Source organism: Muntiacus reevesi, chromosome 4, assembly GCF_963930625.1.
Source record: "Muntiacus reevesi chromosome 4, mMunRee1.1, whole genome shotgun sequence".
In the NCBI taxonomy this organism is placed as follows: domain Eukaryota; kingdom Metazoa; phylum Chordata; class Mammalia; order Artiodactyla; family Cervidae; genus Muntiacus; species Muntiacus reevesi.
This window is the reverse complement of record NC_089252.1, coordinates 80,879,067-80,906,701: the sequence shown is the minus strand read 5'-3', so window position 1 is coordinate 80,906,701 and position 27,635 is coordinate 80,879,067. Positions and strand designations below refer to the sequence as shown.

At 49.0% G+C, this 27,635-nt stretch overlaps 1 protein-coding gene across 6 annotated transcripts in view; it reads left to right on the top strand.

Annotated features, from left to right (window-relative positions):
- The window catches only part of ITPR1 (inositol 1,4,5-trisphosphate receptor type 1), a 345,755-nt gene that overhangs the window by 246,834 nt on the left and 71,286 nt on the right, over window positions 1–27,635 (top strand). For all 6 annotated transcript variants that reach the window (XM_065933259.1, XM_065933257.1, XM_065933262.1 and 3 more), the window contains 3 exons: window positions 17,991–18,171; window positions 20,092–20,345; window positions 27,256–27,456. In XM_065933259.1, coding sequence (XP_065789331.1) covers window positions 17,991–18,171; window positions 20,092–20,345; window positions 27,256–27,456 — 636 coding nt within the window. The remainder of the gene's footprint in view (window positions 1–17,990; window positions 18,172–20,091; window positions 20,346–27,255; window positions 27,457–27,635) is intronic.

The window sequence follows — 27,635 nt, the reverse complement described above, 5'->3', positions numbered from 1 at the left end:
CCCCTCAAGAGTGATAATTTCTCCCAAGATCAAACTTTGGTCTTACTTCCTCCGCAGCACTTGGACCATGGTCAGAGCTCAGTGAATGTTCCCTCAATGAATCAAAAGCCTGGACCCTATGTGGACACCATGTTAACATTCGTCTACTTGTTCTTTCCTGAATATCAATGTGAGGATGTGAAATGTGAAGATGTGTTGCTGACAGTTATCACCATTTTAAAGGGGCACCTTCTTTAAGCATGGGAGGGAGTGAAGTTTATTTGAACCCAAGGAAAACACATAATATCAGTGTGGAGAACTCTTCTTCTGATAACAGAGATACTTGCTGGGTCTTTTCTTCCTTGTAATAACTATAGATGGTGGTAATTGTGTGTGTGTGCACGTGTGCACATTCACACACACGCGCACATTCAGTTGTGTCAGACTCTGTGACCCCATGTATTTTAGCTCACTGGGCTCCTCTGTCCATGGGGGTGCTCCAGGCAAGAATACTGGAGTGGGTTGCCATTCCTTCCTCTAGGGGAATCTTCCCAACCCAGGGATCGAACCCACGTCTCTTACGTCTACCTGCTTTGGCAGAAAGATTCTTTATCACTGAGCCACCTGGGACGCCCGGTGGTGATCATAATGGATACCAAAGTCTGAGCACCCACGTGCCAGAAGCGAGGCGCGATGCCCTTTATGCATGGTCTCACTTACTCTGTGTGATGGTCATGGGTGAGCAGGTCCTGCCTGGATCTGTTTTTGCTCGGTGGGAGATAAGAGGATCCAAGAGGTCAGAGTACTTGCTTAGGGTCACAGTGCTCACTGGTATCTGGGTCAGGCTTTGTTTCCTGCTGGAACCTGAGCTCCCAGCCCCTCTGCAGGGCTGCCTCCTATATGAGAAGCCTCCAGCAGCCTCCCTGGCATGGCTGCTCCCTAGAGACCAGAGAGATGGGCCAAGGGTTCCCCTGGCAGACCCTGCTTCTGTTTTTTGGGCGCATTAGAATTGTGGCTTCTCTTTGTTCTCTTTTTGTTAATATACTCATTTTGGAGGGCAGTCTGCCTTCCAGAGAAGCCCCAAGATGGCTTGTGTGTCTTTGGTTTGGTTGTATCACTGGCCTGTGAATGACAGAGGAGAGAACCATGAAGGACTTCACTTTCAGGCTGGGTGTCTCACTTGCCAAATAAAAATTATACACATCATATATGCTGCTTCCCCTCTGGTGGCTGCCCGGGTCTCAGGTCTCTGCAAGTTAATGGGAAGGAAAGTCTCTTGCATGACTTCCTCTCTGTGGAGACAGAGGGCAGCTCATTTAATGGGGCTCCTAAGAAGAGTTAGATCATATTACTACAGTTGTGAGGGTTTTCCTGCCTCTCAAGGAGCATGTGTAGTTTGGTGTAATGTGAGGCTTATTAGAATTCTTGCCCATTTTGCATGCCCTGGATCCTCCCCCTGTTTGAGTCCGGGGTAGGTTGAAGGATATTTGTGTTTTTGCAGAGGGAAAAGGAAGTGATTGGTTGCCTCGATTTAAGTGCCTTCTAGGGCAGGCACAGTGCATGGAGCCTCTGTGTACTTGATCTGGGCTGGGCGGGGGATAACCGTAATTACAGATGGGAAAACTTGAGTCCCGAAAGATCCAGGGGGTCCTCCCCACAGTCACCTAGTTAGCAGAGCTGAGACATGGCATCCAGGTCTGTCTCTCTCAAAAACCTCTTGACTTTCTACCACACTGGATCGCCTTGCAGTTGCGTGGGTCCAAGACCAGGGAGCTGATGAGGACCCCACATCCACGGTGGTGTTTTTCTTATTTATTTATTTATCATGGTGGTGTTTTCCATCTTCCAGAGTAGCATCTGCCTTGTTATTGATGGGGCAGGGCAGGAAGCGCTGGTTATTTGGTCAGAGAAGCAAGTGGTCACTGCTTGGTTATGCAGTGATTTCTCAAAGGCGACTTAGGAGCCACACAGTGAAAGTACATTCGGCCTTATAACAATGTCTGAACCCTTCCGTAATTTCTATCTGTGTTCTTTCTCTGGTCAGAGGAGAACTTGCCTCTCACATAGTAGAGGTTCTGGCTCAGTTAGGTTTCTGTGAGTTTTCTGGAATCCATGTTGAGGGCGCGGAGGGGCAGGAGAGTGAAAGCCCGGGTGCACTGCATGTGGCTGTAGCAAACCCCTCTACTATTTCCAATTAGCGGATGCATGTGTGAGTTGTATGCCTGTCTTCTATTTACAAGAGGAAATATCCCATTTAATTTTATTTTCACACCGAGAGCCCAAGTGTTAAGAGAACATGGTGTTCTAGCACTCCCTCGGTTATCAGCTGCAGAGCGGAGGTTGTATATTGTCACATACAGTTTTCCGAGTGTATTTCTACATTTGTTACCTGGCAACCTTGCCACGTCGGGACAGGAAGATGTATGGCTTCCTACCAGATCCACGCTGTTTATATTGCAGAAGGTAGGTGGTGTCTTCCTCACGGGAATATAGAAGAGGAGAAGGCTCAGGCTCACGGGGTTCAGTTGAAAGGCTTGGGCTCACGGGGCTGAGATGTTTCGGTGGCTGACCCAAGAGCAGGGCTCCAGTGGGAGGATGGCTCTTGTCCTGCTTGGAGGGATGACTTATTGTGTCCTTGACCACTTCTCAGTTTTGATGAGAAAGGCAATTCCCAATAGAGGGATGAGAGGCAAGATATCCCCTTTCGAGCTGCTTATAGCCCTTCAGGGTCTTCTGTTGAGTGGATCAACTGCATGGAAAGCACTGTGGCATGGAATTTGCATGCCAAGTGGGGCCTCAGGCCATGATAGCATCCCGCTCCCCACCTATGCCCTGTGTCATTAACCTGCATCGCAGAAGATACTTGTATTCAAAACCCTTGCAACCTCGGTTTGGAAGTCCTCTGGGTTGAAGGCACATGTTCCAAGACCCAGGGAAAAACTTGCTGAGACCAAGGACCATGAATTCTCCAGCACCTGTAACATTGCTTGAGAAATGCTTCAAAGGGAAAAATTCCCACGGTAACAGTTTTTTGAAAGAGTCTTGTGGCCTCCATAGGTTAGACAAGATAGCAGAGTGGTGGGACCTGGCGGCATAGCCCGTCTTCACATGCTCCTTTAAGTCTCCCTCCTGGTGACGCCAGAGCCAGAGTCTGTCCGCAAGGCCCACAGCACTCACCGGGTTGAGTGGATCCCAGGGCTTCCCACTGGTGTTTGCCTTTGCAGTTCTTCCCTCTGTTGGCCTCCTTAATGAGGAGGCCTTTGCGGTCCACTGGACTCTTAATGTCTTGCCTGTTGCGAGAGAAGAAGACAGCTGAGTCCTCCTGGAGGTGTTTAGAAACCATCAGTTAGCTTTATTATTTCTTTTGACTGTGCCCTGTGGCACATGAATCTTAGTTCCCCTGCTAGGGGTCAAACCTACGCCCCATGTGTTCTAAGTGCAGAATCTTAATCGTTGGACCACCCGGGAACTCCCCTTCAGTTAGCTCTCAGTATATGTATTTTGAGTGCTCCAACCTTCTTTAGAAAACTCAAGCTGTTTATTTGGTTTCACATGGTTCTCTGCTCTTGGGTATTAATGTCATTCCTGGTATCATCAGGAAATGGCCTGAGAGGAAGCCACAAGATTCCTTACGGTTTTATTCTATAGCAAGTGGATTTTTTTTTTTTTTAATACCTGAGGAGGACTTGATCCCTGAGGGTTCTGAACTTGGACAATCATCCTGAGTGTCCTTAACGTGGAAATCTATATCCTACTGTTTAAACTTTAAGATGATCCCTAACTGGCTTAAAGTCCTCAACACACAGCGGAGGAAAATGTTGCAGGAAAAAAAAAAAACAAGGTCATGCTGCATTTTTTTGGTAAGCACAGGAATCAACATAGAGATGTTATATAACTTCTATTTATATCCTCCTTGCTCACTATCTGCAGGCAGACAAGAGTCGCTGAGAAGGGATTTAATGAGCTCTCTGGGTTTGCTCACCTTCCTGAGCTGGTAGGAACCAGCTTGTTCTCAAGTGCGTCAGCAAAGAATCTGCCTGTGGGTGGGCGGCCGGGGTAGGTGGACAGACTTGTTTCCATGGTGTTCTTTAATTCCCCTGTCTCTCAGCCATCTCACTCCCCCCTTCCCTGACTCCTTCCTCTCCCTCCTTTTCTCCTCTTTCTTTCTTCCCTCCCCCTGCCCCAGTCTATAAGCTTGCTTGTTTCTCACACCTAATTCAGGATTCTCCGAGCTATCCCCAGGAAGAATATTTTCCTTTCCCCCTAAGAATTCCCCTTTGTGTGGCTCTAAGACATCAGAAAGGTTTTACCTAAGGTGTCTTTTCCCCCACCCTCACCTATTTCTCTTCCTAGGATATTTTTTTATTACCAGCCCCTTCATTGTAGGCACCTATCCTAGGAGTCTTCAGGCTCAAGCAGTAGGAGCTTTCCTGTAGCTATCGGGTTGCCCATGAACTGGGTGGATTCCATTGCTAGTTGCCCCAGAGAAGGAGGGCGGTCGGCATTTCCATCATCCCCCTTTGTGCTCTTGGCCTGGGTTGGGTGTGTCTCCTAGCACATTATTAAGTGGAGCCGCATGAAAACGAGAGAATGTGTGTGTCCCACAGTTGATAATTCTTGGAGCTCGGGCAGCATCTGTTACCTGAGGGTTGCGATTACTCAGCCTGCCTTTTAAGAAAGAAGTGGCTGCTCCATCCAGTTCTCAGCAGGGAAGCAGACTGGCCTTCTGAGAAGCGCCAGGGGTGCCCACCTGCACCCGGCTGCTCTGATGGCTTCGCCTGTGGGTCACATTCTCACCAGAACCTAGGCATCGAAAAGATGTGCATTCGGGAGGTTATAATGAAATGTTCTTAGAAAAGAGTAAGTAGTTCCCATGAGGACAGGCTTAAAAAAAAAGAAAAGCCAAAACCCACCCCTGCCTTGCCCAAGAGTTGTGCAATCCTTAATAGCAGTAGCCTGTTTGAATAATCAAAGGCGAGCTGACTTCCCCTTAGTAACTTCTGTTAGAGACATCTGCATAAAATATCCCCGGATTCCAGACCAAGAAGGTAACTTTTTTTTTTCCCCTCTGAGTAACTGGAGGGACTTTCCCTTTGGAAGGCTTCCAGCAGAGTTAACTTCATGGTTGAGGATACTTTCTCATTAGAAACAGCCAGGGGCTAGAGTCCTGACATGGGGTATTACAGACACATCACACGCAAGCCGGGACCCAGAGCTTCTGAGAACCTCCATGACTTCCGTAGCTGGCTGCGACCCTTGGGCACGACCCTCCTGCTCCCTGAGTGATCTGTGCCCATGTGCACTTCCTCCACCCTCTGAGTTCCTTTGTGAAAGTGTCAGAGCCTCCCTGACGGCTCTCCCAGTTTCCTTTGTCTGGGTTTTACACTTGTCATCAAGATGCCCCAGACATCGAAGCGGGGAGAGTCCTGTAAACCATCTGACGTCTTCAAGCCAATTGTTTCCTCTTTGATTCCAGGACTTAACTGGTTTTTTTTTGTTGTTTTTTAATTGCTGTTGGAGGAGGCTGGTGCTTCAGTTGCCCTCACCATATGGTGTTTGAGAAATGTGTTTTCATTAGCCCACTTTGCAACACAAGCCCGCAGACTGTTCAGCCCTGGGCTCGTAGCTGTGAAGTCAGGGGCGGGAGCCAGGTTGTGAGATGGCAGGTCCAAGAAGGATTGTCCTTCCGACCCCGCAGTTAATAATGCAAGTGTCAGCGGGGCAGAGCAGTTAACAGTTAACTAGATGGATTAGGGTCAGCAGCTTCCCGAGCCCATCACAGAGGCCTGGGCACAAACCTGATAAGCCTCTGAGAGACTAGAACGCCACATCAGCCTCCTGCTGGTCTTTGGCATTCGGCGTTTTCCCCACTTGGCAGGACTTTGAGCTTTCACGGACAGGGACCTTCTGGTTATTGAGTTAAACTTCAGCTGCTGTGGCTGCACAGCTCACCTTGATTTCAGCCTTTCAGGACTGTCCCTCCCTCGGAACTCTTGGGCATTCACTAAGATAGCAAGTCTTGATGGAGGATGAAGCGGCCGTGAGACAGTCCAGACCGAGGTCACGTGGGCTTGCCCTCAAGGAGGTTCCAGTCTAGCAGGGGAGATGGATTGTAAGCCCATTAACAATGAAATATGTAAATTGAGAGACGTGCGAAGAGGGAAGCAGCCAGGGTGCAGATCATCACAGGAAAGCCACTTAGGATGATCAGGGGAGGTTTCTGTAGGGAGTTGCATTGATGCCCAGACCTAGCGGTCAAGAAGAGCCTGAGGGGTGTGAGGACCAGAGGGCAGGAATGTTCAGACAGACGGGTTGGCATGGGCTTGGCATATTGCAGGAACCGAAGGAGGCCAGTGTTTTGGGAGCATAGTGCTGGGAAGGGATTTGGGGTGCACACAGGGCAGACCGCTGCTTGACCCAGTACCACACTTGTCATCGGGTGAGCGGCTCGATCGGGGGGTCTCAGAGGCCCCTGCCAAGCCTTGTCCGTGCTTCTGAAGGGTCCCAGTTGGCTTGGCTGTGATCTACTTGGATACATGTCACTGATGCCAGAGCCCTGATCTGTGAAGCAGCACTTAGCACAGATGAGCGCTGGGTACTCTCATCCCGCCATCCCCATCCGTCTGGCCCTCTGTACGTTTCACTTGTGGATCCCCAGGATGTTCTCTGCTGCCATATGGAGGCTCCCTGATGGGCCAGTCCCCAGTGAAATGGGCCTGCAGGTTTGGGAGGAAGGGAAGCCCTGGAGCGTATGCTTTGGGGTTGTGACCGGAGAGGTCATTGGATGGAGCAGAGGACAGCAGGTGACAATTGGCTTTCCATCAGGAATGCACTCGCGTGGCTGGGTGTTTTGCTGTTTGCCAGCCATCATCTTTGTCTCCAGTGGGCCAGGTGTATTTACTTCCTTTTGGATTTTATGGTCCAGTGGGGGTGTCACAGTTGCATTTCTTGAGAGCAGGGAAGGGAACGTTTCTGGTGAGAATACCTACCAGGTGCAGCCCCCGTGCTGGGCTTCTGCCATGGTACCTGCTAACTCCATCCTCCCGGCCTCTCGGTGGTACTTCCCCTACTCCTTCCTTGGTTACAGATGAGGAAACCGAGACTGCAGCTTAATAAATGCCATGTCTACACCCGCCCAGTTTCTCCACCAGCTTCATCCAGCTGTTTGGACCTGAGTGTACAGGACACGAAGTCCTTTGTCTGAGTCTCTGCTGCTCTCCGTACAAACACAGAGAATGGGTGTGCAAAAGATGCTTCTTGACATCAACAGAAGGCTCAAGTTGGATGCCCTGGGGAACCTTGGTGCTTTTAGGGCAGGAAAAGTCGGTCAGTGTTGATTCATTGGCCTGCAGATACCCAGGTTGGAGATCAGACCAGAGAGCGAAGGTCCTACTCCGTGACCTGTACGTCAGTTCTTTCTTTTCTTAATTGTAGTATAATTGCTTTGCAATGTTGTGTTCATTTCTGATGTACCGTGAAGTGAATCAGTCATATATATGCGTATATCCCCTCTGTCTTAGACCTCCCTCCCAGCCCCTCACCTCCTTCTAGGTCATCACGGAGCACCACACTGAGCTCCCCATGCTGGGCAGTAGCTCGCCAGTAAGTTCTTCCTTGCTAACACAGATGAACCCCCAAGTGAAGTGGGAAGGCACAGTAGCAGAGTGGCCACCAGGCTCTGGGCGGGGGACCCCCCGAGCCCTCCTTGGCTGATGCCCAGGGCGCGTTTCTTGGTGACAGAGTCTGTTCAGCACCTCTTGCGTCATTCTTTTCGGGTCTCACAATGCACATTGGAGGCTCGCCGAGAAGGCCTCCGTCCCCCCAGTCACAGACCCCGCGGTGAGGCTGTCGGCGAGCTGACACAGGCTCAGGGTGTCACCTGAGCCCCCATGGGGCCCTTTGGTTGCATCATAGAGTCACCCCTGGGGGCACCCTGGCCCCAGACACACACTGGAGATGGGTTTTCTCCATCTCTAGTTGAGTAGAGGTCCATGGAACGAGATTCCAGAATGTCTCTTGAGTGCTTTCTCAAGAGTCCTTCCTGGGGTCTCCCCAGAGTCTCGTTTGCTTCAATGCCTTCCTTTTTATAAGCTGCACATTGACTTGAAGAGTAACCAAAACACTGCCCCCCCTGGCAGATTCCCAGGGATGTCCCTGCCACACTCTCCGTCACTTCAGGCAGCCTGGGTTGCATCTGTCTCCTATCCCGCTGTTGTTTGTTGTCATTGTGGTTTTTCTCTGGAGGCTCTTTCGCCCCCCTGTCTTTTGCTGGAAGATACAGACAGCGGTGCCAATGCACTCCATGAAAGAAGCCAGCCTCTGGCTTCTGTCAGCAGCTTTGAGAATGGAACCCAGAGAAAATCTGGAGTCCTCTTACTGCTTGTCCCTGGGTCTTCTAGGATGAAGGCTGACCTGCCTCCTTGGCATCTCTGAGATTTAACTCTTCATTATTGCTAGAGATATTACTGCTGAGAGTTTACCTACACCTGCAGGGGCTTGGTAAGATAATATCTTCAAAATTTTGTTTAGGAAGTGCAGTTTGTTGGTTGAGGTGACATGGAGGAATATGTGAGATGCAGTCACCATGGGGTGAGGATGAGGGACCAGACCGCTTAGCAGATCGGGCAGACTTTCTGGCCAATGCTGTTTTCCATGGGCCCTGCAGGACAGGAAAGGAGAGATGTTAAGCTCACAGGTCTCAAAAGAAAAGTGGCTTTTAAAGGGAAAAGATTGGACTTTGTTGCTTGCTAAAACCGAATTAATTCACCTTGAAAAGCATGATGAAGATCCAGTGCTTTGGTCTTGACCTGGGAGCCCAGGCCCTTCCCTGAAGCCCAGTGACCAGATTCATTTGAGTGAGGCCCTCCCTGTCCTCCAACCCCTCTCTTAGGCCTTGAACATCAGCCATGAGCAGAAGATGGCCTTTGTCCAGCCTTGGCAGGTCAGAGGAGTTGAAACATGCTGTTTATCTCTGAGTTATCAAGAGACGGCTCGACAGTTTGGACAAGGGAGCAACTTTTTTCAGAAAAATGAAGTGTGGATGTCTTTCCAACCCATGTTGGTGAGCTGAGACTTGTAGATATTTACCAGTTTAAACCCATCAAGCCTTGCTAAAAAACATTCACCTTAGAGTGAGTAGTCATTTATACCAGGGGTATGTTTGATTCTTAATGTCCACTTCACCATTATTAGATTCTTTTCAAACATCATACTTTTTCTGAAGTGTCAAGCACAGTTGAAAATACTAGAAATACCATTCATGTTGAAAGATTTAGGCCCTTCTGGGGGGTGGAGGGCGGTGTTTGACACCAAGTTTGTATTCTGCATTTGGGCGTACTAAACTTGGGGAAGTGGAAACTAAAACATTTATCTGTGTGCCTAACAGAAGCTGAGTGGCTTCTAGAACAAGTGAAATTCCAGCTAGATTTTTTTTTTTTTTTTTAGATTTTTTTTTTTTTTCCACTTCCTTCATTGTGATGGTCATTGGGAAATGCTCTTCAGTGTGGTTTTACTGTTATTCTGCAGGCCGTCTTGACCTACCAGTCCCAGTTGGGATTGATTACCTTTGGATGTTTTGGGGACACTAGACTTCGGTCATCACATAACACCCAGCACATGAGTCAATCTACCTGTCTTACCTGCTAACTTCTCTCCTAGGAAAGTGGTATTGATAGATTCCATGCCTCGTACTGGAGTAGTTTCCCATAGTAATCATACTGCGTTTTACATTGTGTTTCATAACTGCAACCTTGATGGACCCCAGCCACGTGAGGCACACACGGCAGGTGGTAAGAGTCATGCTTTTCAGATAAGAAGCCCAGGGCAGAAATGCAGGTAAGCAACTTGCCCAAGTTCACCTGGCTGGGTATCAGGGAGCAGTGGCTAAAATTTAGGTTTCCAGACTTGCAGTTCTCCGGGCTCCTCTGCCTGCAGCACATGTGTTTTATCACCTCGCTCCTGGTGCATGATCTGTGGGTTTTGATTGTTGTCAAGGGTTTCTAAGAAAAGGATTCAAGACCTAGAGTGATGACAATAGTTAGGTGAACAGTCTATAACGCCCAGCTCCGGCAAAGCTTCATCTAGCAGAAGGGGCTTGTTTCGGAGCCCATCTTCACAAGTGCATCCGGCCTCGCAGGAAACACAGGCATTCACACGTGTTCCTACCACGGCTATTCTTTACTGTGAGAGGAGTCCGTGTCTGTGCAGCTGAGAGACTTGGGGTGGTAGGTGGGGAAATAGATTATAAAAAGCCAAAAGGTGTTTGGAGTTTGACACACTCCTGCTCACGGGAGAGATGCTGAACGAAGCAGGGGAGCTGAGAGCGTGGGCTGAGGCGTCAGACCAATGGGGCTTGAGTCCTGGGCACCATCACCACTTCCCAGCTGTAGGACTCGGCGAGTTACTTAGCCTTTTTGAGCCTCAGTTTCCTCATCTGTAAAGTGGGGAGAGTACTTGTAAGGGTTAAATGAGATACTGTGTACAGAGCACTTAGGCAGTGCCAGGCAAACCGTAAGCCTTAAGTTACCGCTCACTGTAATTTACAGATCGGGGTCCCCAGGAAGTGATGAACTCTCAGATGACCACGGGGCTTGGAAGAGAGCCCCGCAAGGTAAACCCCACACCTGGGTAGCCACTGATGTCTCTCTGTCACCTGTAGGACGTCAGTTTGAGCTGGACATGAGTGGGCTGCTCTGTTTGGAGACCCCAGGCCCGAGGCTGAGGTGCGCATGTGCCAGAAGCATGTGGAACAGAGAGAAATCTGATTCCAGGGAGGAATTTCCAGCAGCCCTGGGAAGCGCAGCGATTCAGCATTGTTCATCAGTCACATTTTTCAAATTTTTGCCCTTAGCCTGAGAACTTAATTCATTTTGCAGCAGATAAGTGAGCACCCAGAGTGAAAGTCATGGGCCGTGTCACTCAGGGACGTGGCCCAGGCAGTCAGATAGAAAAGCTTGTTCTCTGGAATCTCTGAAGGCTCGGTGGGAGGGTTTCTGGAAGGTGGACGATGCAGGGTGAAATGCTTTCCTTTGGGGAAGGATCTGAGTCTTGAAGCTGTCCCAGGAGTACAGGGGACGGCTCCCCCTAGACCCTCCCCCACCTCCCCCAGGCCCAGCCTAAATCACATGCACCTCTGTTTCCTGCCGCTTTCCCTTCCTTTATCTGAGATGCTCATAAAGGGCTCCTCCCATGTCCCTGTGAACTTCCCAGGTGGCTCAGTGGTAAAGAATCCGCCTGCCAATACAGGAGACGTGGGTTCAGTCCTTGGGTCGGGAAGATCCTCTGGAGGAGGAAATGGCAACCCACTCCAGTACTCTTCCCTGGAGGAGTCTGGCAGGCTACAGTCCATGGTGTCACTAAGAGTCGGACACAGCTGAGCAACTGAGCACACACACGTGTCCCCGCAAGTGCAGGCTGGCTGGCTCTGGGTTCCAGGGTCTGAAGACTGTCTCCCCCACCTACCCCCGCCCCACCCCAAGTCTCTGAACTCTGGGGAAGGTGACTTTTCAATAAGGTGCTCAGTCGCTCACCTTCCCTGGTGTGTGTCCAGCACCTGGGGAAGGCCCGTGTCTCCCCTTCTTCTCCCCAGACCCCATCCTGCACAATGCGGCCGGGGCCGTGACCTCTTGGATCTAAGAAAGGAGTGCCCCACCCTCCTGGCCACTTCCAGCCTATTGTCTGGTGGAGCTGCCAGTCCTCTGCTGGTCCCTAACTTTGGGTGGCCTCTGGCTTCAGAAACTGGGAGGGCTTGTCATAAATCACACCCTGTTTCTTTGCAAGAACTTGGCCGGGCATAGTAGGTGGCTGCCAGACTCATTAAGAGATGTCATTATTTTCAAGAGTGATCTGAAAGGGCGATTTCCTTATTATTTTCAGCTTAAGAGCTCATTCCTGAGTCCCATACAGCTCAGGCAGCTCGAGGAGGGCAAACTGTGTCCACTTGACTTTTATCCCAGAGTGGGCATGAAACTCAGGCCAGGTGTCACCCACCCACCCCCAAGCCTGGTCAAGGGGACTGACTTGAACTCAGGAGACGTGGTTCTCCATGTTCATTTTCCACTCTGAGCCTCAGTTTCCTCCTCTGTAAAAGATGGAGGGCTGGACTAAATGGGTAGTTTCCAAACAGTATTCTGTGGAACCCTGGAGTTGCAAGGAGGATTCCAGTGGTGAGAGGGGGTCCTCCCTGCTCTATCTCAGGCTGAGCAGTTGTGCCTGTATCTCTCTAATACCTGTCCTTACCCCAGTGTTAGGGGAGGGAGGAGGAGCAAGTTTCCTTGGTGGGAAAAGCATCTGGAAGTGGCTGACATAGGGTGCTTCCACCTTTAACATTCTCTGATCTGTGGTTTCTTCTTTGTGGTAGTTGTTTTTAAACCTGGCTTACAATGGCCACACCTAGATCCCCTCCCCTCCTCTGACCTCCAGAATTCCCATGTAGGTAGTCACTTTCTCACCTGGTCCAACCCCGACTACCTTCCCTCAAGCCACTCCAAACATGTACCATTGTCTGTGATGTTGGCATTGGTGCTGGGTTTGCCCCCAATCCAGTCTTCGCTTTTTTGGAGTTGCCTGCCAACCCTGGGGCTGGTGTCCTGTGTGATCATTAAGAAGGTAGGTAGTGGAGATGGCCCTGAGCACAGGGGCAGGGAGCCAGCGAGGCTCTGCCACCTGTCAGCTGACCTCTCCTGACCCCAGCTGTCCCGCCTCTAAAGTGATGGATTTATGAATGATGCTATCTATCTTGGCAATCTCCTAAGACGCTGATAAAACAGCTTATGTGAAAAGGGCTCTGGAATCTAATGTGATTTGGAGATCTCATGTGATTGGGAGGGGGGAGGGTGGTGGTGAAGAGAGATGGGCTGTGAGGGTGTCAGACTCAGATCCCTCTGCTGGGGAAGGTAGCCTCTGAGGGTGGTTCCGGTCTGGATCACCTTGACCAAGTTCTCTAGCCTTCTGGAAGCAAAGCAGTTTTTTCCTTCTCTCTTTTCATTGTGATATGACTTATATACAATCATATGTATAGATTTTAAGTGTGGAGTTTGATCAGATTTGACAAATACCATCAGATTTGGTCACATTTGTTTTGTGTCGCTGCTGTAACAAATTACTAAAAATAACAAATTACTAAAATCTTACTAAATTACTAAAATTACTAAACCTTACAAATTACTAAAATTACTTTTAGCAAGAAATTACTAAGAATAATAAATTGCTAAAATCTTAGTGGCTTTAGACAGTCCGATATTTTATCTTACAAGTTCCACCTGAGTCTTAACCAGACTAAATCAAGATGTCAGCAGGGGAGGGAGCACGGGGGGTGGGGAGGAATTTGTTTTCCTGCCTTTCACAGTTTCTAGAGGCCACCCCGCAGCCTGTGGCCCCTTCCTCATCTTCAAATTTCAAAACCAGCCACGCTGAGTGGAGTCCTTCTCATACTGCATCACTCCACCCTCCTCCTCTACATTTTTTCCTTTTTTTTTTTGGCTACACCACGTGGCTTGTGGGATCTTAGTTCTCCAACCAGGGATCAAACCCGTGCCCCCTGCATCGGAAGTGCAGAATCCTTAACCACTGGACCACCAAAGGAGTGGTACCCCTCCTCTTCTACTTTTCAGCACCCTTGTGATGACACGAGCCCTTCTGCATAATCCAGCATCATCTCCCAATTTTAAGATCAGCTGATTAGGAACCTTAATTACATCTGCAACTTCCTTCCCCTTTGCCATGTAAGCTGGCATATTTATAGGTCCCCCAGATGAGAGTCTGGACATCTTTTCAGGGCTGGGCGGCATTCTTCTATCTGTCACACCTGCGCATCCTCCATCCCAATCAAGACATTGCCTTCACTCCAGAAAGTTCTCTTGTTTCCCTTTTGGTCACTTCTCACTCGCCACCCACCCCGCTGCCCAGAGCAGCCAGTTTTGCTTTCTGTTACTGACGACTCATGCACTACACTAGTTTTATTTGGCAGGGTTACCTCAAACCTGCTGGGTGGAGTGCAGTGAAGTTTGGGGAAGTGAAACAGTCTCTCCGTGACTCTTGGTTCTAGGTTTGGGGAACAGTGGGGGAGGGGAGAGCAATTCACTGAAACACATTCAAGGAGGGCGGTGGACAGGTAGTCATGCAGAGCCTGAGGGGATTGGGAGCCAGTCCCTGCCTGCTCTGGTCCGAGGTCCCACCTGCTTCCGGAAAAATGGTCCAGAGGAGGGCGCCCCCTTCCCCTCCCAGGCCCTGTGAGGCCCTTGTGACAGGAGGAGGTGGAAGGAGCAGGTCTGTGAACTGTGTGCGGGACCTGGGCTCCCCGCCTCTGGGTGACAGCAGGCACAGCCTACCCCAGGGAGGCAAGGGGGGAGGTCTTAGCTCCTCTGCATGCCATGGTCTTCACTTCTCCTGTACAAGGTCCTGTCTTTCCAGCGTGTCTGCTGGGCTTCCCACTCAAGAGACCTGGAATTTCTCCGCTGTCCTTGCTGATCTGCCGCGCCCAGGGCCCCAGCGTCCTGGTAAGATGCTGTTTGTCACAGCACCGGCATCTCAGGGGTGCTCCCCACAGGAGGCACATTATCTCAAAGACCCAAAAGCGTCTCCTGATTTCCGAAAGAAGTGATAATAACAACCTCTTCATCGGAGCGGGGCGGTGGGGGGTGTTAGGTGACAGGCCCGGAGGTTCACCCATGCTCCCAGCACCTCGTCAGGTCAGCGATCGGGAGTGTCACTGTGATGAGCTCGCTGGGTCTTTGTAACCATTCGTGAAGGGCGCACCCTGTTACGATGCTCATCTTGTAGATGAGAAGATTTGTGTTTCAGAGATGTCGTCACTTTCTAAGGTGACCCTGGCTCATGAGTGGTGGGGCCGAGGCCTGGTCTCTCTGACTCTGGAGGTAGTTCTCACCACTGAGCCCCTCAGGTGATGCCTTTGCTGTGGCTTCTTCACAGTTAATGGTGGTGCAGAACCAACTCATTCTATGGGCACTGTGCTAAGCGCTTGGTGTACACCTCAGCAGCCTTTCCGTGTGGATGCTGAGAGGTTGAATTACTTGCTCAGGGTCCCAGAGTTGGTGGGTAAGGGACCCCAGCCTCAAACCCAGGAGGTCCAACTGGAAAGCCTGCCCTACTAACCCTCCATTGAGATATGTTTCCTTCCTCTGAGGCACTGGTGTGATCTCGCTCTTCTCAGTTCTTGCTACAAGGCATGATGGGGTTTGCCTGTCTTTTCAGTTTTTTGATGTCCAGTGCCCAAGAATCAGCTGTGTCTCCTTTCGCATCTTCTAGCACCATCCTTGTTTGATATCAGTTTTCTGTGCTTATTTGTGTCACTGTACCCCACCGTCCACTTTACCATTTCACTGACCACATTTTGTTTACAAAGCAGCATCAAATCCTTGAGGGACTGAGGACTGTTATAAATAATGCAAAATAAATACACTGGTCATTGCAGAAACACATATAGAAGCGTGTAATCTTCCCTGCCGTGCCCTCCTCTCATTTCGCGAGAGGCCTCCTTGCCCTGACCCTATCCAGTGACATCTGGCTGGATGTGAAGCACTGTGTTTGTAGCAGGCCTTGGGTGTGCACTGTTACACTCTTATAGATGACAGAGGGTGGGCTTTGGCTATTCACTTACTTAAAGTGCATTTGATTTCTTGAATGACCAGATTGCCCACGGATGTTTTTTAAGTTGCCTCCATACCATCGAAGACAAATGGGGCAGCAACTGAACTTCATTGCCCCGAGCTGCCACCTTCCCGCAGAGTCTCCCCATGACCCCTGTGGCTGAGATGTTGTGTGACGTCTCTGGGAGGAAAATGTCATCACTGTGTTTGGGTGGCTGTCGGTTGAGGTCTTAGTCCCCCGCACATCTCCTTTTGTTTGTCTGCAGACACATCGGCTCTCAAAGAAGTGAACAAATAGAACTTGCTTTTTCACGTGTGAGCAATTTTCCAGAGTGAACGTATGTTTTCCTTACCAAGCTACCAGTTTCATGGGGCACAGACTCCTTTTTGTTCATTGTTGTTTCTCCTCCAACAGGCATAATGCCCAACTCATGACACGTGTGCGGTAAATAGTGGGTGGGCAGATGGAGGGATGGATGGATGGAAGGAAGGAAGGAATGCTGGTTGGATGGATGGGCAAAAGAGAAACCTAAAAGAAAGTAAAGGCAAGTGGAGGGCTTCCCTGGTAACTCAGCTGGTAAAGAATCCATCTGCAATGCAGGAGACCCCAGTTCGATTCCTGGGTGGGGGTGATCCCCTGGAGAAGGGGTAGGCTATCCACTCCTGTATTCATGGGCTTCCCTGGCGGCTCAGTTGGTAAAGAATCCACCTGCAATGTGGGAGACATGGGTTCGATCCCTGGGTTGGGAAGATCCCCTGGAGGAGGGCATGGCGACCCACTCCAGTATTCTGGCCTGGAGAATCCCCATGGACATAGGAACCTGATGAGCTACAGTCCATGGGGTCTCAAAGAGTCAGACATGACTAAGCGATTAAGCACCCATGCGCGCATACACACACACACACACACACGCACGCACGCACGCAGCGGTGGAGCACATGAAAGCCTGGGGCTTGTTTCAAAGAATGGGAGTGATAGAGGGTGACACATAGAAGGATAAGGCCAAGCAGGAGGCAGGCCCCGAGTTGTAAACTGGCATTTGGGAGTGGTGAAGAGAAAACTCATGGGGTCACAAACAGTCGGACACGACTGAGCGACTGAACTGAGCTGGAGATAAAATGTTAAGGCCAGGGGGGCACAGGTAGGAAGGCTGTATCCTGTGTTGTCCGTAAGAAACAACCAGAGGTAAAGAACAGGGAGGGGGAGAAGAAAGGGCAGGATTGGGCAGGTGACATGGACATTTGTCAGTGTAGCATGTGGCTACAGCATGTGGCTGGAAGAGGGGTCCCAGTGGCTGAAGTTGCGTGTCGGCAGACGGAAACACAGTGACTTTCGGGGCGGGGGGCGGCGGGCTGCTCAATCAGGCTCAGGGTGTGCGGGGGTGAGAGGTGGTGGAGTCGAGGGGCTTTGTGAAGATGGTAAGAGTTTGGTTTTTTCTGGGATTGCAAGCTTAGGGTTACCTTCTGTAGGGAAGTGCCATCTCTCCAAATGGGGGAGGAAGTGAAATTGGCAGAAATCTCCAACCCGGAGAAGCAAATACATTGTTTGGAGCTTTGTTTTATTCCTCTGGAAATTGACCGTATTGTATTTTTATGTAAATAATCCACAACAGCGTGGTATTTGCAAAGGGGTGAAAAGAGAATGCTCATAAATGAAGTTGAGACACCATATTGTGTTTTCACATCAACAATGTATACTATTGCTTGCAGTGGGTCCAAAAAAAACAAGTGCGTTTCCAGGAGGCGAACTACCTGTTTATTGTAAGCTTGTTCATCTCTCCCTGCCCTTTAAGACCTCCTTTGAAAACCACCTTTTCCATGAAGATCTTGGGATCCCTCCAGACCCTATGTTATCCTTGCCAGCTCTGAACATCTACAATATAATTGTCTTTGTAGCTTCTGGAGCACTTTTTACACGTTTCAATCTTCCTTACAGGCATGTCATCGTAACCTGGTGTGGAACCTGAGAGGGGCGGGTCGCATGTCTTACTTATCTGTATATATTCATAGGGGTTTGCGAAGAGGAGGGTTCATAGATGTCCTTAAATATGAATGGCGGTGCAACAGTCACCAAAAATACATTCTGCTTTCATTGTTACTGGAGTTGATATCTGTGTGTGTTGGGAGTTGTGCTTAGTTAGCTAAAATCTGGCCACCACCCCTTAGCAGGCTTCTCAGGCTGGTATGACTTCTTCAGCCAAGACATGACAGTTTTCTCTCAAAGTTCCTTGTAGACAAATCGAGTGAATGACAGTACAAGAAACAGTGCTGAACCTTGGACCCAGCTGAGAGAGGTTTTCAGGTTTTGTGTCTGGCTCTGATCTTTGTGAGGTTTTGGTGTCCTGAGTGGGATTCAGTAACTGGTGTGTCACAGTGTTGAAGAAAACCGTGGGTTTTCCTTGGCAGCACTCCTTTTTCTGCCGATTGACGGAAGACAAGAAGTCGGAGAAATTCTTCAAGGTTTTCTATGACCGAATGAAGGTGGCCCAACAGGAAATCAAGGCAACAGTGACCGTGAACACCAGTGACTTGGGAAATAAAAAGAAGGATGATGAGGTGGACCGGGATGCCCCGTCACGGAAAAAAGGTAAACACTCCCCTGCTCACAGCTCTGGGATGAGCTGGATTGCAAACATGGGAGGAGCCCTGGTTTTCCTTTAATTTTTACATGACTTCTAGACTCCCAGATGGATTCTGACTGGGGCTTTCAGAAGAATAAAACCAGTCTGGTTGTGACAAAACTCTTCCTATGTAACCTGGAAGAGTGGCTCAGTGGTAAAAGAATCTGCCTGCAGTGCAGGAGACTCAGTTTTGATCCCTGTATTGGGAAGATCCCCTGGAGAAGGGCATGGCAACCCACTCCAGTATTCTTGCCTGGGAAATCCCACAGACAGAAGAGCCTGGCGGGTTACAGTCCATGAGGTTGCAAAGAGTCGGACACGACTTAGTGACTAAACAACAGCAACAACATGTAACCTGAACTGAATTCCTGCTGCTTGGGAAACTCCTAATGTTTAATAAACTAATACTTTCTTGGTCAAACTCAGGGTTTTATTGGCAGGAAATCCACTGATAATCTTTTCCTGTAGTGTTCATTTAATGTCCCAGAAAGTTGAGGAAGATACACACTTTAAAACAAAAGGCATTGTCTAATCCTCTCTTATTTTCTAAAATATTCGAAAGTTCATGAAACTTTTTATCCATTATCTTCCTTGAATAGAAGTAATACTGGGGAGTGGGTAGACTCAAAAGTGCTAGAGTCAGATGGCCTTGAGCAGGTCTGAGCCTTATTGTTTTAAGTTTAGAGCTGGGTTTCTCAGCCACAGCACATGGGACATCTGGACAATTCATTGCTATCAGGGCCGTCCTGTGCGTTGCAGGCTGTGTACCAGCATATATGGCCTCGACCCAGTAGATGCCACTGCGTGTATGCTACGCTGCTTCAGTCATGTCCGACTCTCTGTGACTCCATGGACTGTAGCTCGCTAGGCTCCTCTGTCCTTGAGAACTCCAGGCAAGAATACTAGAGTGGGTTGCCATGCCCTCCTCCAGGGGGTCTTCCTGACCCAGAGATTAAACCCGCATCTCTTATGTCTCCTGCTTTGGCAGGTGGGTTCTTTACCACTGGCCCCACCTGGGAAGCCTGTAGGTACCAGTAGCCCATCTCCAACTTGAAATCTCTCCAGATATTTCCTGTCATCCCCTGGGTGGAAATGGGGTCAAAATCACCCCTGGTTGGTAACCACTGGTGTAGAATGGGGATAAACAGAAGAAAAAGAAGGAAGGCTTACATTTACTGAGTACTTCCTATGAACCAGGCACTGTCCAAAATCCTTTACATGTGTTACTTCATTTAGAACTCAAGTCAACACTGTAAAATAAATTATTTTACATCCCTTTTACAGAGTGATAATTAACTTGTTAAGAACATGGAACTAGTAAGCATACCAGAGTCAGGATCTGAACCCAGGCAGTCCGGCAACAGAGTCTAATGCCCCAACTCTGGTGCCTGGTTACCTTACAGGGTTAGTGTGAGAATTCAGTGAGATAATTAATACACATCAAGTGCTAGATCACAGTGCCCTGGGGCTCCGTAAAAGGTCCCATCAATTGTCATACAGTTACAGTAATTACCATTTGCTTAGTTTATGTTGACCCTCTTGGGAACACTCTCAGAGAGACTTAAGTGATGTTATCCCCATTTTACAGATGAGGAAGCTGAGGCCCACAGTCATAGGTGTGTGAAGTTGGCAGAACCTCTACTACTTTTCCTCTAAATGAGAGCAAGCTGAGGTGACGCCTTAGAGCCAGGAGTGAGCCGGCAGAGCCCGACTCAGTTTTAATTCTAAGGGCTGAGAGAAGATGGTGGCATCTTGGAGCGTTTTGGCAACCTTGAGGGGCTCTCTGGTGATCCCAGAACTTAGGTCTCTCTGAACATTGTCTCTGGCATGGTGAATAGCGTTCCCGAGAATTCGGCAGCACTGACCATCTCACATTTGCGTTCTAGCCAAAGAGCCTGCGACGCAGATTACGGAAGAGGTGCGGGATCAGCTCCTGGAGGCCTCTGCCGCCACCCGCAAAGCCTTCACCACCTTCAGGAGGGAGGCTGACCCCGACGACCACTACCAGTCCGGGGAGGGCGCCCAGGCCGCGGCAGACAAGACCAAGGATGACCTGGAGATGAGCGCGGTCATCACCATCATGCAGCCGATCCTTCGCTTCCTGCAGCTGCTGTGCGAAAACCACAACCGGGACCTCCAGGTGAGGGCGGGGCGGGGGCTGGGGAAGGGGCGGGGCGGACGTGAGGTGGGGGCGGGGTGGTGTGGGGGCGGGGCTGGGAGGGGCGGAGCGGACATGAGGTGAGGGCGGGGGTGTCAGTGGGGCGGGGCGGGGGCGGGGCGGACGTGAGATGAGGGCGGGGGTGTCAGTGGGGCGGGGCGGGGCGGGGCGGGGCGGGGCGAACGTCAGGTTGGGGCGGGGAGTCCAAACTCCTCACAGCTCCGCTGTGACGTGGGCTCCTCTCGCTTCAGCCAGTCTCCTCCAACTGAGGGCCCAGCCTGTTGACCTCTGAAGCGTTTCTCTGTCTCATCTTCCCCACCGTCTCCTCAGGGACAAAATCTCATGCTCACCTGTGTTGTTGCCACTGCTCCATATATATATTTGTGGTGTGTGTGTGTGTGCCTGTGTCTGTCTGGTAGCCTGCAACTTTTTGGTGTTTAGGTGCACAGGTAAATCTTGACTTGGTGGTGGGTTGGGTGATTAAATATACTGGACTTAGAGAATCTGGTACATGGAAAGTTCTAATCGATATGTCTTGGTTGAATGATAGAAGTGGTCTTCTGGTATTTTACATTTGTTGTTCAGTTGCTGAGTCGTCTCCGACTCTGCGACCCCATGGACTGCATCATGCCAGGCATCCCTGTCCTTCACTACCTCCTGGAACTTGCTCCAACTCATGTCCATTGAGTTGGTGATGCCATCCAGCCATCTCATCCTCTGTCACCTCCTTCTCCTCTTGCTCTCAATCTTTCCCAGCATCAGGGTATTTTCCAATGAGTCAACCGTTTGCTTTAGGTGGCCAAGTGTTGGAGTTTCAGCTTCAGCATCAGTCCTTCCAGTGACTATTCAGAGTTGATTTCCTTTAGAATTGACTGGTTTGATCTCCTTGCTGTCCAAGTAACTCCCATAAATGTTCAACTCCCATAAATGTTCAACTCCCATAAATGTTGAACTGATGATTCCAGAAATCCTTTGTTCACTTTTTGTTGTTGTAACCAAGGCTTATTGGGCACTTAGATGATTCTGGATGCTAAGTGTCTCCTGTATTGTTACACTTGTTTTATAGATGAAGAAACTGAGGTGCACAGAACTCACATTTGAGCCCAGGCAGTCTGGTGGGTAGAGTTTGTGCTGTCCACCACCTCATTAAGATAGAGGCTGTTTTCCTTGCAGAGTTTCTCCAACAGCAAAGGAAGGGCCAAGGGTGGCCAAGATTCACTCTTTTTTCTGAGTGGACGCAGATCTGTGGAAGCCGTCACTCCCCAGAAGCGTGCTGGAACCTGGCTCCTTGGCTATTACCTCGTTCTGCTGCTGATTGTTGGGGAAAATACTCCTCTCTGCCTAAAAGGGATGAAGCTGAACCAAAAGAGTGTGCCTGCACTCCTCTAAGATAGAATGTTTCCTCCTAAAGTAAATAGATTAGCAGTGGTAGTTTTATTTGAATCGTGATGGTTTGAAAAGAAAATAGTTCTGGGAACTTCAGTGGTGGTCCAGTGGTTAAGACTTCACTTCATTGCAGGGGGTGAATGTTTGATCCCTGGTCAGGAAGTTAAGATCCCACATGCCTCATGGCCAGAAAACCAAAGCATAAAACAGAAGCAGTATTGTAACAAATTCAGTAAAAACGTTTAAAATGGCCCACATCAAAAAAAAAAAAAAAAAAAAAAAAGTAATAATTGTAGTCCAAAGGGGAAGGGGAAGTCCATAGCAAGGGGAAGGTGCAGCCTTGAAATGTTGCATTGTTGACTTGACCCTCCATGTGGTTTGATGACTTTTCGTGTGTTAGCTGTAGCCAGACCATTTGGTGCCACAGCTAGAAATGGCTCTCCCTTAAAACCTGCTGCAGACTCTCTCTACCTAGGTAATCTGAGTAATGAATTTAATTGTTAAACAGTAAGAAGAGTGAGATGGTACTGGATTAAGTCTTCAGTATTAATACCATCTGTACTGATTTTTCAATCCAATGGGTCTGAAGAGTCTGGGCTTTGAAAAAGCATTCAGATCCAAGGTCATCAGCCAGCCAAGTCTGGCCCATACTTCAAAACGAAGGGGTTTCTGTCAGCCAGGCAGTGACTTCTCGGCTTTGACGCCTGCTCATCTCCTCCACTGACATCCCCAGCCTCATTCCTGTCCATGGCTGAGTGTGAGATCTTGGCTGTGAGTCTTCTTTTTCCTGCTTGTTGCTCAGACATTCCTACTTTGGACAGAGACCACGTCAGCCCTTGGCGCACTGGCCTGACGCCTGCATGCTGAGCTCAGTGGGTGGACAGAGCTCTCATGACCCAGAGGTCAGGGTCTGGTGCCTGTCTCCTTGGCTGGTATTTCTCTGCTTGAAGGCAGACTGTTTCCGCTCCACCTTCCGGACCTGCACCATCCATCATGGAGGAGACAGGCCAAGGGAGTGTGAGTGACACCGTGGGAAACCCGGCTGTCCCACCAACAGGAGAAAACAAAGCCTTCAGCTCGACTGTGGCGTGTTTGTGGATAGGGGCCCTGCCCCGCTGCTGGGGTGATTTCTAGGCTGAACTTGGTGGCCATTGCCCTGTACCAGAGTCACTGGTCTCCACCAACCTCAGGCTCTGAAGGAAAAGGAGATTAAGACTTTGCATGTGTGTTTTGATGTCCTCATCTCGGCAAGGACCTGCTCTGTGCCCTGAGCCAGGGCGATGGAGACCCCACCCCTCTCCCCACAAAGCAGGAGCCCCTGATAAGAGGGAGATGGCCACGCAGCATGCTGAGGGCTGTTGTGCCATCTTAGGGGATTTGTGGATTCAGAGCAGGAGAACCAACACAGTGAGCCAGGTCCAAGAAAACTTCTCAGAGAAGCTGATGGCTGCTGAATTCTGAACTAACCAAACCCAGAACCTACCTTGAGTAGAGTCCGTCCATGAACGTCAGAGGGGCGGTCCCAAGGTGCTTGTTTCCTGAGTGTAGCTCTGGTTTCATGGATCTGTTCTTCCTCCCCTCCAACCCCTGGAACTCCCATCTTCACTGGGGAAGCAGAGGGAGGCCCTCATTGTATGAGTTCACCCTTTCTTGTGGGGAAGTTCTCACAGTTGTTGTTTTGTACCTTATTGTTGTTCAGTCGTGGCCGCCATGACTGAGCCTGCAGCATGCTAGGCTTCCCTGTCCTCCACCATCTCCCAGAGCTCGCTCAAACTCATATCCATTGAGTCAGTGATGCCATCCAACCATCTCATCCTCTGTGGCCCCCTTTTCCTTCTGCCTTTAATCATTCCCAGCATCAGGGTCTTTTCCAATGAGTCGGTTCTTTGCATCAGGCGGCCAAAGTATTGGAACTTCAGCCTCAGCATCAGTCCTTCCAATGTATATTCAGGATTGATTTCCTTTAGCATTGACTGGTTTGATCTCCTTACTGTCCAAGGGACTCTCAAGAGTCTTCTCCAGCACCACAGTTCAAAAGTATCAATTCTTCGATGCTCAGCTGCCTTTAGCTCTTAGCACAACTCTGAATTAATTCTCTAAGACCCCCCTGGGCAGGAGCACCTTTTCATGAGTCCTTCTAAAACTCCATTCTCCAATATACTGATCTGCCAGAAACAGCAGTATTGTGGGAGAAGGAGTGTACAGTATAATATATTTTAAAAAAAAAGAAACCTAGCAATTTAACCTTTGAGGATACCATAGCGCCAGTAGTTTTAAACTGTTTAAGGCTGCAGAATTCTTTGTTTGAACAGCTCAGAAGGTACAAGGTAAAGCAGATGAAAGCAAGGCTGCTTTGTTCATAATAGAAACTACAGAGTGCTAGAACTTTCCTTTCTCATCTATAAGAGCCCTGAGACATGGGGCATTCCCGAGGTCCCCCAGGGTTTTGCAGGGCCCGGCTGGCAAACCAGCAGTCTGGACCAAGGGTTTAGAAGGATGAAGGTTGCACTCATCTTTACAGACTCCTGCTAAGTCAGACACCCTGAGCTAGTTAATAAAATTGCTCTGACAAGAAGATGCTTGTAGGAATCTGGCTCTCAAAATGACAGCTTTAAGCGGGATTCAGCAGCTCTGAATGCCATCCTCTTGGCAATTTTCTAGATCCAATGGTGAATCTCTGGGTCAGGGTTTCCTCTTGGATCTGAGGGAGAAGACATTTTCACGAGGAAAGAGGGACCAGATCCCTGGTAGAAGGAAGTGCAGATAAGCCCAAAGAGGGAGGGATTCTGGCCTTTTGAAGTTGCCCAGAGTTTCTTGTCATGTTTATAACCTTAACTCTCCTGTTTATAAATATTTCAGTAGAGATAAAGCCACCGAACTTGACTTTGCCAAATGGGCAGTTGCTGCCTTAAGCAAGCTTTGTTCACAGTAGCAAGAACCTTGATGGGAAGGACTGTTTTTGAATCATTTTTCCATTGCTTTTGAACCTTCCCCTGAGAGGCTGGCTTTGCCTTTGATCTGGGTTAAGGAATGCAGATCCTGATTTCTGTCCACTGAGGTCTGTTTAAGCCCAGACTTAAAGTCTTTGATTTCCTTCATCTTCCCATCCTGACTTGGTCCCTGGCACTCCAAGGAAGACCACAAAAATAACAGGATTTTTCTAGCCTAGGCAAGGTGAGGTGAGTGGTATGTGCTAAGGGTAAACTGTATTCCTTAAGCATGGAGGGAATTCCCATGGGCCTTTAGCAAGTGGCACAGCAAAAAAAAAAAAAAAAAAAAACCTCTGTTTTTGTAGGGAATAAGAGAATGTGGATGTGAATTAAGAGGGAGAAATTCTTGGTGGACACGCTATAAAGATCATGAGAAATAGGAAAGGCTTTCAAGAAACGGCCGCTCACTGTCCTTCCTGGGCAGTTTGGAGCATGTCAGCCTTGATGATTCCCCAAGTCCTCTTTCTTCCATTCATTCAACTTAATTCAGATACTCAGCCAGTGTTTGTGAAGACCCTGGCCCGAGCCAGTCCCTCTGCTAGTGGTCTGTTGCCAGTGCTGGTACTCCGATCTGATTGGAGTCAGGATGGAGGGCTTCCTGGAAGAAGTAACTTGAGACTCCATCCTGAAGGAAGAGAAGTTAATCAGAGTGGAGACAGGGAAAGAGTGACAGGCAGAGGAAATAGTGTGGCTGAAGCCCCAGAGGTGAGAGAATGAAGGGTGCTTAAAGAGCAGAAAGAAGTTCATTGTTCCCAGACAGAGAAGAGCATGGCGGGAGAGATGATGTCCCTGAGCAGAGGTAGGGGCATGGCAGGAATGATGACACAGGAGATGGGGACGAGATTGGACCTCAAGAGCCATGCTGTGCATTTGAGCCTAGGACAGTCTGGTCCTCCCCTGTCCCCTTCTTGAATATTCCTCCACCCCACCATTGCATGGCATGGGGTTCAGCCGGGCTGTTGACAGGTAGAATCTTCTTTGAGGGACTGGAGCCAGAAACGGCTGTGGAACCCTCCTCTGGCTTCCTGTGGTCCTTAGAAAAGTAGTCCCATGCAAGCGCATCTGCTCCTCAAACATCTGTCCTTCCCCCACCTCCCACCCAGACCAGAATGATGGCTCAATTTTTAGACTCGTCAGAAAGGCTTAAGCATAAGGGACTGAGCTTAACTTGGGGTTGGGGTGACAGTGAGGGCTGGTTAGCTTGTTGACAGGTCAAGCATTAAACTTGATTACCAGCTTTTAATCTGTGCTTTTGTAAATGTTTTAATTATACAAGGAATATATGAATATATTCTTTCTATGAAGGTTTGAATGAAAATAAGTGTTCAGTTTTTTGTTTGTTTTTTTTTTAAAAAAGGTCCCTCTTCCCATTCCCGCATTGTTTTGAACTGAATCCTTCCTGTCCTTTTCCTCTATATTTATATGGGAGCACTGGATCCCTGTTAATCTGCTATTTGCCCTTTTTGTTTTCTTAACTCAACAGTGTATCCTAGAGATCTTTCCACATTGATACATACAGACCTGCCTCAGTGTCTCCAACTTGTAACAGTACAGAATGTTGATGAGCTATTTGTTTGTGTCCCAGCTGATGAGCCTTCTGGTTGTTTGCACTTCTTCTCTGTCCCAAACAGTGCTGTAGCGAACATCCAATATGTACTTCGAGAATAGTAATAGAAGTGGAATTACCGGATCAAAAGTTACATTCGTTGTATCTTCTAATTATCTTTTTAGAAAGATAATCCAATAAGATAATTTTCTGATTTTCTCCAGCAAACATATGTAGCTTTTATAACTATGCTCAAAAGTATTTGTAGTTAATCTTTGCTTCTTTTTAAGAAGAGATTACTGGAGTCTATGACCAAAAAAAAAAAATCTCTGCATGAAAATAGACACTGTATTATGAGGTGGTTGAATATGCCTTGGTTTACTTCGTTGAGAAAGTATCTGCTCTTAAAACTTTTGTTAACGTTGTAAGTTTACCTTGAGAATACATACTCGGGCACGTGCATACAAGCATACACACATCTATTCACTTTTGTTCCTTCCTTTAATAATGGAAGTGACCCAACGAGGTAATCCAGATCCCCACCATGGCCGTGGGCGTAAGTCCTCCTGTGACACTTTGTGCTGTGATGATTTACCCTCAGTACTACGCTCTGAGCATTCAGCAACCACCATCATCTTTTCAATAAAACCACTGTCCTTGGAAATGTCAGAAGACTCTGAACTTAACATGTGGTGGGCGGGGAGGTGGGCTGGAGCGGGAAGGAGAGAAATCAGAATCAAGGGTCTCGGAGTCTGAAGTGGGTTGTCAAAGAGGAGCTCTTCTCCACTGCATCCCTTACGAAAGCCAAGTGTTCATAGCTGTTGCCAAGGCCAAGTCCATGGCTGACCATCGTGGGGGCTGACTCTTCTAACCAACACAATCCTGTGCCCCAACTGACTGGCAGGCTGAATGACCGTTTCCCTCTCTCTTTTGCCTCTGCTCCCCAAACCCGGGGACTCCCCAATTGCAGAATTTCCTCCGTTGCCAAAACAACAAGACCAACTACAATTTGGTGTGTGAGACGCTGCAGTTTCTGGACTGTATTTGTGGAAGCACCACCGGGGGTCTTGGTCTTCTGGGACTCTATATCAACGAAAAGAACGTGGCCCTCATCAACCAAACCCTGGAAAGCCTGACCGAATACTGTCAAGGTCCTTGCCATGAGAACCAGGTAATTCCATTTTTCTTTGAGGGACTGCGGAAAAAGAAAAAAAGGTGGATCATTTTGAAGCCTTGTTGACATGGACTAGTTCAGAAGTCATATAGCATGTGGCTGTAGACCTTAGGAGTCAGGAGAACCAGAGGCCTCTGTCCAGGAGTGAGGAAGGAGCCAATGGACTTTATTATGTT